The sequence below is a fragment of the Scylla paramamosain genome, chromosome 1, assembly GCF_035594125.1.
Source record: "Scylla paramamosain isolate STU-SP2022 chromosome 1, ASM3559412v1, whole genome shotgun sequence".
In the NCBI taxonomy this organism is placed as follows: domain Eukaryota; kingdom Metazoa; phylum Arthropoda; class Malacostraca; order Decapoda; family Portunidae; genus Scylla; species Scylla paramamosain.
In genome coordinates this window covers 8,837,501-8,850,000 of record NC_087151.1, presented here as the reverse complement: position 1 = coordinate 8,850,000, position 12,500 = coordinate 8,837,501, and the positions used below count along the sequence as shown (strand labels likewise).

General features: G+C 42.8%; 1 protein-coding gene across 10 annotated transcripts in view; it reads left to right on the top strand.

Annotated features, from left to right (window-relative positions):
* Positions 1-12,500, top strand: part of LOC135099722 (uncharacterized) — a 353,588-nt gene that overhangs the window by 36,187 nt on the left and 304,901 nt on the right. For all 10 annotated transcript variants that reach the window (XR_010268324.1, XR_010268323.1, XR_010268314.1 and 7 more), the window contains exon 2: positions 6,261-6,274. Coding sequence is in view for 2 of the 10 variants with exons in the window: in XM_064002216.1 (XP_063858286.1) it covers positions 6,261-6,274 (14 nt within the window). In the remaining 8 variants the exon portion in view is untranslated. The remainder of the gene's footprint in view (positions 1-6,260; positions 6,275-12,500) is intronic.

Sequence of the window (12,500 nt, the reverse complement as noted above, 5' to 3'; positions counted from 1 at the left end):
CTACTACTACTACTACTACTACTACTACTACTACTAATAATAATAATAATAATAATAATAATAATAGCTGTACTACAGAATCACCACAATCGTCATTATCACCACCTTTATTAATCCTGCTATAATTTGCCCTTATTTTCTTAACATTTTTTTCTTTTCTCATTTACGATATTAAACTTATTAGTATCATTTAATCATCAAATCAACACAATCTGTTCTTATTTCACCTAGCGTCCGCGTCGCAGTCACATTCTGCCTCATCCCTACTCGTCCTCTTGAATGATCCCCGTCGTGTTGGGTCGCTGCAAGAATACCCAGGTGTGAATGTTGCACCTGTCACGCCGCCTTGTGATCACGATGAGCTGTGCGCCTCTCACTCTTCTCCCCGCCCACCCCACTCGCCTCCCTCCCATCCTTCCCCCCTCCAGCCACCCTCACATTGCGGCTCCTTATTCTTCATGGTGGCTCCCTTCGTCTTCCTTCCCCTTATTTCCACGTCATCTTTCCGTTCCGCACCGCCTTCCATCACTCATTCTTCTTCTTTTTCCTTCTATCTTCTTTATTTTTGCTATTCTTTATCTCGTTTATAGGTGTCCTCCTCCTCCTCCTCCTCCTCCTCCTCCTCCTCCCAGTCTAATGCACATTTTATTTTAGGGAGCGCCACCTTTAGCTCTCCTTTGTTCTGTTTTTTTTTTTTCCTCTTGTTTTTCCTCTCTTTTCCTGTTTCAATATTTTACGTACCTATTTTTTTTCTGCTTCTGCGTTTTCTTCCCCTCTGTTTTGTTTCGCTTGATTTTTTTTTTTTTTTTTCGAGGGCATATGTATATTGTTGTTTTAATCTGTCTCCTCCTCCTCCTCCTCCTCCTCCTCCTCCTCCTCCTCCTCCTCCTCCTCCTCCTCTTCCTCCTCATATAATGTTTGATGTTCCCAGACCTTTGATGACCATAAAAATTCAATTCACCTGAAACTTGAAATTCTGAAACCTTTATCGTTATTTGCATGATTTAGCCGACTGTATAAAAGGAATACATGCTTTAATGCTCTAGTGGGTGTATATGTAACACGGATATATGTATTTATAATCGTATACGCATTATGTTAATGATATGATTCTCACTGAGTAATTTGTGTGATCAGAAGCCAAATGGAGTAAAGCGATTCTTGTTTATAAATTAATCAATAAATTGTTTTGTGTTGAGTGTGGAGATTCTTAGTAAGACAAGAGAGAGCTGGATGGAGAACAAGTGAGGACAGAGAAGTGACAATTGTGTGAATGATAATAAGTATAATAATGATGATGATAATAATAATAATCGGTTTATTTGGTATAAGCATCCCTAGAGATGAAATATACAAGCAGAAGAGAACTGATAATACAATACTAACATCAAAATTAACACAAATATCAACAGTCGTGTAAATGTATTCGTGCTTCCATGTGTGTGTGTGTGTGTGTGTGTGTGTTTGTGTGTGTGTGTATACCTGTGAGTTGATATGCAAGACATAGACAAGAGTGATGTATGACAGCTGAAGCAGGAGATTAAACAAGAATTTTACTAAACAAGAATTTTACTGATGACGGGCAAAAGGATAAGGAGGAACAGAAGAAAATATGAAAAAAACAAAACAAAAAAAAGATAAAGGAATAAAAATATAAAAAATGGTGAAAAATGATTACAAACAATATGAATAATGAATAAGAATAGAGAATACAAAGGAAAATAATGAAATATCACGAAAGGGAGGAAAAGACACGGATAAAGAAAAAGGAAGAAAGAGGAAGATAGGTAAAGTCAAGTTATAAGGAGTTATAGATAACAATAATAGGAGATAAGAAAATATAAGGTAAAGGGCTACAAAGTGAAGGAAACAATAAAAAAAGAAATAGAGAAATATATAAACGAAATGACAGGTAAAGGAAGAAAACTAGGAAAAAAGAAAGAAGGAAATTAAATACAAAAAAGGAACAACAGCAAAACAAAGCAGCAAAAAAAAGTAAATAAATAAAATAAAATAAAAGGAAAAGGAAATAGAGGAAAGAGGTGAACGAAGAGATATAGAGAAAAAAATAAAAGGAAGGAGAGTTATACTTCAGAAAATATACATAATAGGTGAAAACAGACACACACAAAAAAAAAATAAAATAAAATAAAAAAACAGTAGAAGTATACACCTACATAACCTTTATTTGAGACTCTTAGATCAAGACATTTGTTCAAAGACTAAGAGGCACAGTGACGCTTATCTTAACTCCTCTTCCTCCTCTTCCTTCTCCTCCTCCTGTCGCGGTAAGCTCCCCCACATAGGTAGTTTAGACTTGCATTTTCTTCACCATCAAACAATTTAGCATGGAACAAAAATTCTGATGCTGTTTGTCTTTCCTTGCATTCCTTGTATATTCTTCCTCCTCCTCTTCTTGCCTTTCCTCCACACCATCCTTCTTCACATCCTCCTCCTCCATCTTTTAGGCTTCTCCTGCCACCTTCCCTTCTTCTCCTTCCTTCCCTCCATTCCTCCCCTCCCTCCCTCCCCTTTCCTTCCCTCTCCCTCCCTCTGTCCCTCCGGCGTTCGTCTTGCAACGATTCTTCATAAAATTTAATAGCTTTTCCGTTACCCCTCGTGCCTATACAGGGGGAAATAGATGACTTCATGTGTGCGTGTGTGTGTGTGTGTGTGTGTGCGTGTGCGTGTGCGTGTGCGCGCACGCGTGTGTGCACAAGACGATTCTCGTTGCTGCCATTTTATTATCAGGGAATTTCCATTTTCTTTTACTAATATGAACGGTCTTTGTTCCATGGCGTAATCTCTCTCTCTCTCTCTCTCTCTCTCTCTCTCTCTCTCTCTCTCTCTCTCTCTCTCTCTCTCTCTCTCTCTCTCTCTAGGAAAATGACCTTTACATAAAATAACCAGAATCGAACTGAAGATCAACACGAAAGGAAATAACGTCTCTTGAAAGATAGAAGGAAAGTGACTAAGTGTAGCGGAGTGAATGAAGGAAGCGGATTAAAGGGGATGATCAGAGAGAGAGAGAGAGAGAGAGAGAGAGAGAGAGAGAGAGAGAGAGAGAGAGGGCAAAGGGGATGGAAAGTGATGTTGGACCCGACACTTTTTCTCCTCAGCAAAAAGGAGAAGCAGCCTAAGTCAGTTTGCGTCTCCTCACACACAGCTATTGTTTCCTCCCTCGGCTGGCTGTCCGTCACCCTATGGCCGAGAGGGGAGGAGGGCAGGGAGAGGAAGGAAGAAGGGAGAGAGGGAGGGAGGGTAGAGGGAAGGAAAGAGAGAGATGGATGGGAAGAAAAACAGAAGGTGTATGGGTGTGTGTTGAGAGAAAGGGTAGGGTGATGGGATTTAAGTGAGAGAGAGAGAGAGAGAGAGAGAGAGAGAGAGAGAGAGAGAGAGAGAGAGAGAGAGAGAGAGAGAGAGAGAGAGAGAGAGAGAGAGTTTTTAAATACATGATACTTTACTGTAATATTTTTTTGAAGCTTAACAACGCATTTTTTTTTATTTTATCAGAGAGAGAGAGAGAGAGAGAGAGAGAGAGAGAGAGAGAGAGAGACAGAGAGAGACAGAGGGAGACAGACAGACAGACAGAGAGAGATAGAGACAGACAGACAGACAGAGAGACAGAGGGAGACAGACAGACAGACAGAGAGAGATAGAGACAAACAGACAGACAGAGAGAGATAGAGACAGACAGACAGACAGACAGACAGAGAGAGATAGAGACAGACAGACAGACAGACAGACAGAGAGAGATAGAGACAGACAGACAGAGAGAGAGATAGAGACAGACAGACAGACAAACAGAGATAGAGACAGACAGACAGACAGACAGAGATAGACAGACAGACAGACAGACAGACTGATAGACAGAAACACACACACACACACACACACACACACACACACACACACACACAACAATTACTTTTCAATATATCCTTGTATGTGTGTGTTGCGTGTTACTATTTCATCTGCATAAGAAAAGTTTTCGATAAGATTGATTTCAGATGCTAAAAGAAATTTATTGAATGTTAAGATGGGAGGAGGGACGGAGGGATAGAGGGAGGAAGGGAAGGGAAGGAGTGGGGTGAAGGGAGGGAGGGAGGGAAGGGAGTGAGTCTAGTGAAGAGAAGGGAAATGAAGTGAAGGGATTGCTAAGGAAGAGAAAGGAGATTGTCTCGTGGAGGAAGAGAGTGGCGCTTCTTTATCTAGAGTGAGGCGTCACCTTCTTTGATCTCTCTCTCTCTCTCTCTCTCTCTCTCTCTCTCTCTCTCTCTCTCTCTCTCTCTCTCTCTCTCTCTTGCAAGTAATCAATTTTCTCAAAAAATCTCAAATCTCGCCATGAAATTTTAACAAGATGGTGAACAATCATAGTAAAATGTATAACTGAATATATGAAAACCAGGAAACACACACACACACACACACACACACACACACACACACACACACACACACACACACACACACACACACACACACACATAACCTAAGCTAACATGCATCTATTCATAAACGCAAACTTATAAGAAATAAATTGGCATTGTTATTGGGAGTTCTACCACTTAGGAGAGCTTAGCGTCTTTGCGTGACCTCGCCGTGAAGTGCCTATGCCATCGCGTGTGTCTAAGTGTTTCCCAGAATGTGGTGGTGATGGTGGCGGTGGCGGTGGTGGCGGTGGTGCTGGTGCTGGTGATGATTTGGCACACTAGAGTCTAAAGGAAAGGAGGAAGGAATGAAGAAAGAACGAAAAGGAAGAGAAAAAAAAGAAGAAAGGGAAACAGAAGACGGTGGTATGGCATGAAAGAAGAGGAAAGAGAATGGAATAAGAGAGGTGATGAATGATGATGATGATGGTGATCTGGCACTCTAAAGGAAAGCAATGGAGGAATAGAGAGAGAAGGATTAGGAGGAAACAAGACATGGAGGAAAATGAGAAGTAAGAGTAGGGAGGATGAAAGAGAGAGTAGATGGAGAAAGGTGGAGGGTAGGAAAGTGTCTTCATCTCAATGCTCGACCTTAATAGAACCTTTTAAGTAAGTTTACCCACAATCCTCCTCCCCTTTCTTACCTTCCGTTTTCTCTTTGCTTGCCTTCCCGCGTGTGTGTGTGTGTGTGTGTGTGTGTGTGTGTTCGCTACTAATTCAATTACTAACTCTCACTCACTCACTCGTCGTTACAGTTCCATTGTAAATTACCTGTTTTAGATTATGACCATTTCCTGCCCTTTACCTTGCATTATTCTTCGTGTTTGTCTGGCCGGCTGAATAAATGAAGAGGTCACCACTGCGGCCTTGAGGGACTCCGCTGCATTAGTATTAATAGGATATTGTGATTACAGAGTATCCGCACAATAATTGCTTCCTGTCGAGTACTTAAATAAATAATGAAGTAGTACGTAGTAGTAGTAGCAGTATTGGTAGTAGTAGTAGTAGTAGTAGTAGTAGTGGTGGTAGTAGTACATGTAGTAATAGTAGCTGTAGGCAATTTTAGTATTTGTTTTATATAATTGCTTCTTGTAGAGTTGTAATAAAATGTAGCAATAGTAGTTTTATAGTAGTTGTAGTAGTAATAGTAGTAGTAATGAAGTAACCGCTTTATATTATTGCTGATTGTTTTTCCCGTATATTTATGACTTCTTAAACTAATAGGTAGAAACTATTGAGCTACAAGTTAAATCTCGATGTGGTGTTACTTAATCTCGTTGTATTATTTATTTGCTGCTATTGACGTGGTGTTGGCGGTGATGGCATGGTTGAGAGTACTAGTAGAAAGTGATGATTGAAGGAGGCTTCAAGACTGATGATGATGATGGTGGAGTGTGGTAAAGGAAAAGATGGTAAAGGCTAAGAATAGTGATGACTGTGTAGTTTCTGGTTTTGATAGTTGATGATGAGAGAAAATGGGGAAATGAGGAACTGGTGGTGATCAAGAAAAAAATGGATGACAAGAATAGATGGAAAGGAAGAGGAAGTGAAAAAAAGATTAAAAAAATGAGGAAAGGGAGAAACTAGAAGTGTAGTATGGATGGAAAGGAAATTTGAGGGATGGATTGAGGAGGAAAGAGAGGAAATGGAAAAAAAAATATAAGAAATAAAACAGAGAGAGAGAGAGAGAGAGAGAGAGAGAGAGAGAGAGAGAGAGAGAGAGAGAGAGAGAGAGAGAGAGAGAGAGAGAGAGAGGTGGGTAGGGGGGAAGGAGATATAGCCAGCAGGTAGGAAGGAAAGGCTAACAACTTCTCCTAACCATCCCATCAGAGCCGCGGGACGAGGTAAGAGGAGGCGGTCAGGTAACTACAGGTGGCCAGGTGACGGATTACTCGACACTCACCTGATTGCCTCAACATCCCGCGCTTCAGAAATACTTAAAGGTCGGCTTCGCTTCACTACTTTTTTTCTCCCTTATAACAAGAGGCAGCGGAGGGAAGGAAAAGGGATTGGAAAGATGAATCGACCTCTTTTCCTGCATTTTTTCATGGTTTTCTTGTGTTTTCATTGTTCTGGTGTATTCTTGATTTTCGTGTGGTTGTAGAGATGGGAAAGAAAAGAAATCATTCTGTTTGTAATTGTTCATATTTTTTTTCTTATTTCAAGTTATTATCACTATTCTGATTATTGCTATTTATTATTACTATTTATTACTATTTATTACTTGTATTTTTCTTGATTTTTTTTTTTTTTGTGTGGGGGGTTCCATTGCTTCACTAATCACGTCAGAAGAACTGGATAAGAAATATCTGAGTATGATGAAGGCATAGATTCAATGCGCATGTCTTGTGCTGCAGAGGAAAATAAGGAAAAGGAAAACTACTACAGCAGTCTTGGTGCAAATGTAACGATCAGAAGGAAGGAATGCAGTCTCATCATTTTTTCACTTCCATCCACGATGGCGGAAATGCGACACGCGATCAGGATAAAAAGAAAATGCAGCAGGAAAAAAAAAAATTGCAACAAGCAAAGAGCAGAATGGAATTGCATGCGAGGAAGAGCGAGTATCAGAGTGTTCCCAATTGACGAAGGAAATGCCTGTCACAGCACCTCCCCGCACTGATAGCCTTGTACCCCTAACAATAGCATAAGTAGTTGACTTAGTAGACATAATAGCAGCGTGCAAGGTAACTGGATTATGACCACCGGATATATTAGCAAAGCGAGTAATAGTTGCGTGGCCGGCTGTTTTTATATACCTGGTTGGCTGGCTGGTTAACTCTCTGCCTGTTTGGCCAGATGACTTGCTGGCTGAATGGGTGAATGGTTATCTGGTTTACTAGTTTACTGCCAATCTGGATGGCTGGTGGATTAGCTAGCTAGGAACATGATTGGTTTGCTGGCTGGCTGTCTATCTAGACACCTGATTGGCTTGCTGGCTGGCTATCTAGACATCTGATTGGTTAGCTGGTGGCCGTCTGACTATTTGTTTGTCTGACGTTATCTGGGTGACTGGTAGCAAACGCTGTGCAAGTGAGTGCCTGTATAGCTTACTGGTTATCACATATCTGCATGACTGGCTAGCTGGTTGGTTACCTGACTGACTGGATGGTTAGCTTCCTATCTTGTTCTCTGGCTGCCTGATTAATTACATAGATGACTGATCCACTGGCTCGCTGTATGGTTGAGTAATCGTCTGGCAGACTAGCTGTCAATCTGACTGAGTACCTGACTGGTTGGCTGGATATACTGGGAGGCTGGCATGTTGGCTATGTGGCTAGATGGCTGGCTGGATGGCTGATAGGTTTGTTGGTTCTCTGACTGGCTGAATGGCTGGTATGCTGGCTGTTTGCCTTGCTATGGAAGTGGCTTTCTGGCTGAGGGCTGGAGTGTTGGCTGTTTACCTGGCTATTTAAATGACTGACTGGCTGGCTGAGTGGCTGGAATGCTGGCTGTTTACCTGGCTATCTAAATGACTGACTGGCTGGCTGGGTGGCTGTCACGTAACAGCAGTAGTGCCGAGGTTAAGTGCACACCTTGGGGGAGGCCGTAATGACACAGGCAACAAGCGCCAGACATTGACGGCGCGCCCCGTAAGTCACCGCCCTCCGTCACGGCTTGGCCAGGACCATTGTGTTACGCGTCCCAGCCCCGCCGCCGCGCACATGCTGTAGTTATATGAAATGGATAGATTTTCCAATACCTGGGTTTAAAAGCACACGTATTGATCCCACTTCTGCAGACAGGAGGCCCGGCCATTGTATTCCGTGGGAGCTGAATTCACACGGATTTTAACTCACATTGACAGAAAGGCTTTGTGTCAGTGATGTAATGTCTGTATTCTGGTGATGTACGTGTGTGTGTGTGTGTGTGTGTGTGTGTGTGTGTGTGTGTGTGTGTGTGTGTGTGTGTGTGTAAAATTGCATCTCTAGGACGGAATGTATTAATGTTTTTTTTTTTCTCTCGGTGTGAGTGTGTGGGAGGAGGAAAGGTGTGTGTGTGTGTGTGTGTGTGTGTGTGTGCATGTGTTTGATTGCTACTCCTTGTCTTTTTACTTGTACATCCGTACGTTGTATGTACTTACCTGTCCGTCTTTGTCTTTATATCTGTCTGTCTTCATGACTTTTTATCTATCTGTCTGTCTGCCTACCTGTCTGCATGTCTGCCTGCATGTCTGTCTCGCCGGCAATGTCTGCTCCCTAATTTACGTCTCTCACCACTCCAGCAGCAGCAGCAGATAGAGTAACAGCACCAGCACCACCACCACCACCACCAGCACTACCACCAGCACTACCACCAGCACTACCAGCACCTCTATTAAATTATCTATCTGCCTCTAGTCCCGTAACATAACTTGCCTTCACTCGTTTCGGCGGCCATTCGCCAACAGAACACAGAGAAATATAATGAATTACTTTAATATTTCACGCAAGGTATGTCGTGTTTCATGCCGCCATTACCATACCCTTTCTCTCTCACTACTCTCCCTCCCGCTCCTCCTCTTCCTCTAGGGGAGAGGGAGGGGGGTGAGGGGTCGAGGTCTACTGGGACTGGGTGAGTGTGGAAAAATTGCATATAGGTATTTTCACGCCGAGGGATTTTTCTTCGTGGATTTTGTTTTCGTGTGTGTGTGTGTGTGTGTGTGTGTGTGTGTGTGTGTGTGTGTGTGTGTGTGTGGTATTTCTATGTATATTTCTCAGTACAGTATGACGTGCTTCAGTGTTTCTATGTCTTTCTATACATTCTATCTACCTTTCTCTCTCTCTCTCTCTCTCTCTCTCTCTCTCTCTCTCTCTCTCTCTCTCTCTCTCTCTCTCTCTCTCTCTCTCTGACTCCTTCAATTTTGTATTATCCGTGAATGTTTTCCAGGGAGTCGCCACATTACAGATTCCTGTGTTCCTGTTGATTTATTCACACACTTAACCACATTTATTTTTCTGTATCAATTCATTTTCCAAAAGGGGAATATAAATCTGGTTTTATGCACCTTATTACCACTTTTATTATTTATGCCACTTTCTCTCTCTGTCTCTCTCGCTCTCCGTCTCTGTTTTCTCATTTCTCTCTACTCTCGTTTCTATCGTTTTCCCGTTTATATTATTTTACGTAAATGTGCCCTGATGTATTTTATTTATTTGACTCAAGAACGCCGGAGTTATGACGCGGTGTTATTGTTCTGCTAGTGAAATATTTACCATGATTGTATTGATTTGCCAAATAACCTGACTCTCTCTCTCTCTCTCTCTCTCTCTCTCTCTCTCTCTCTCTCTCTCTCTCTCTCTCTCTCTCTCTCTCTCTCTCTCTCTCTCTCTCTCTCTCTCTCTCTCTCTCTCTCTCTCTCTCTCTCTCTCTAGTGATCACTAACATAAACAGGATCGAGTAGTCTTCCCGTGAATAACAGATTCTCTTTTGTTCCTTTGTTCCTTTCTTCGTCAACCTCCTCCTCCTCTTCCTCTTCTTCCTTCTCTTCATTAGCTTCCTCCCGCCCACCACCTTAAGAGTGAGTAATGGTTCTCTAATATCAACTGATCTTCTCTCCCCGTCAATGACCCTCTGACTGGAATATTTACTGCTGCGTTTACCTTTTTCCTCTCCATCCCGCAGAAACTGGTGTGCGTCTGACGGTTCCCTGTTACTATTGTTATATACATGCATTATCTGGGGTCATTTCATTGCGAGTTTTTATTAGTATCGTGAGGTGGAAAAATATCATAACATTTTTCTTTTGATGAGTAGAAGGAAGTACAGAAGGGTAAGCTGGGTGAGTCTTGTTATTCAAACTTGTTTATGTTTATTGTAGTAGTTTCAATTGCAAATACGAGTAGTAAAAAAAGTAAGTGGGAATGTTAATGTCAAAAACTTCAGTTTATGTAATGGGAATCGTGACGTTTGTTGTGTTATGCTTGTGCTACATTTCTGTCTTACTGGCGGCGAGATGTCACGAAGAATGGATAAAAAAAAGGAAGGTTGTATAGACACAGACGTAAAGAAGAAATCTAATCGTGAGTTCTGTTGTGCTACAGTGGTCTTACTGTAAGCGAAATACTGTGAAGAATTATAAGAAAATATAAAATGTTCAAAAAGAGCAACGCATGGAGAGTGACGTGAAGGAAAAGTGTTATACTTGCACCACATTTTTGTCTTACTGTAAACGAAATACGAGTATAAGGAAAAACTGTAATAGGAGAAAAAGAGGTCACCTATAGAATAGGCGGAAAAAAGAAGCCACATATGGAGAGATACGTGAAGGAGAAATCAAATAGTGACCCTTGTTGTATTGTGCCTGTGTTACATTACCGTTCTACTGCAAGCGACTCATTGCGAAGAATCGAAGTAGGAGAAAAGAGTCGCGTATGGAGAGAAACGTGAAGGGGAAGTCCTCAAATCGAGGACGAATCTGAGAGTCCCGGAGACGAGGCCAGCCAATGAGATAAGTAATTTGGCCTCGTTCGCTCCTAGAGATTAACCATTTACCTCACTTTGCCTCAATATTCCGAGAAAATGTCATTAGCAAGGGTTATGAGGGGAGATGTGGGTTGTCTCCCCCCTCCCTCCTACTCTCCGGCTCCCTCCCTGTTCCCATCCCTCCCATTCACCCTTCTTAACCCTCCCGCTTCTCTCTCCCTTTCCTTCATTCCTGTCGCTCCTCCCTCCTCTCTCTCTCTCCCTCTTCATTTTCCCTTCATCTCCATCTCTCTTCCTCCATCATCCCTTCATCCTCTACTCCCCCGTCCTCCTCCTCCTCTCCCTCCTCCTCCTCCTCCTCCTCTTCTTCCTTTTTATCCCATTTTTGACCTCCACTCTCTCTTCTTTCTTTCATCCCCAATCCTCTTCCTCCTTCCCTCCTTCTCCCTTAGCTAAAATGACACGAGCGATGGAAAGAAGAGGAGGAGGAGGAGGAGGAGGAAAAGGAGGAAGAAGAGGAGGAGTAGAAAAATGAACGGAGTAAAACAGGGGGTACCTTGTCTTAGAGAGAGAGAGAGAGAGAGAGAGAGAGAGAGAGAGAGAGAGAGAGAGAGAGAGAGAGAGAGAGAGAGAGAGAGAGAGAGAGAGAGAGAGAGAGAGAGAGATAATGAGTGGACAGGAAATGATAAGACTGACATACTACACACAGAGACAGACTGACGGACAGACTGACTGACTGACTGGAACAAAAAGGAGGAAAGATGAAAAGAGAGACCGAAAGGGAGAGAAAAAAAAAAAGATGAGCGGACAAAGACGGACTCTGAAATAGCACAGACACATCCCGTAGATTTAAAACTTAAAAGGATTGATAAAATGACCGAGGGAGACTCCTGCAAGCTGCTTCCCTCCTCCTCCTCCTCCTCCTCCTCCTCCTCCTCCTCCTCCTCCTCCTCCTCTTCCTCCCCCTACGAACTATTTGAAGGGAGTAACTACACAACCAATCTTCCTTCATTTCTTCCTCCCTTCCTCTGTCCCTTCTTATCCTTTTCACTCCTTTTCTTCTTCTCTCTCCTTCTCTTCTTCCCCCCAGATGCCGTCCACCGATTGCCGTATATTGCCAGAAAATTACAAACCTTCCCTGCACAGTTAATATTCACATCGGTAAAGGCGTCGCAACTCTTCCGATAAACGTCCCAACAAACACTCCTCGGCTCAGGATCGGGGCGCGGGAACCCTTCCATCATTGGCCGATACTGTGGAAGGGATCGGGGTCTTGTCAGCTCAAGATGTCAGGGTACTGCTGCTGCTCCTCGCCTTCGCTTACTCCTTCCCACTCTCGTCGCGTCTCCTCTTGAATTGTCGCTCGATATTCTGATTTTCTCTCTCTCTCTCTCTCTCTCTCTCTCTCTCTCTCTCTCTCTCTCTCTCTCTCTCTCTCTCTCTCTCTCTCTCTCTCTCTCTCTCTCTCTCTCCCCGTCGTGCTGTTATGGTCTGTTTGTTCGTGTGTGTGTGTGTGTGTGTGTGTTCGTTTCGCATGCCAGCTTTTTTTCCCAGTTCGCAGTGATAAGTACTGGTTTGGTCTCTCTCTCTCTCTCTCTCTCTCTCTCTCTCTCTCTCTCTCTCTCTCTCTCTCTCTCTCTCTCTCTCTCTCTCTCTCTCTCTCTC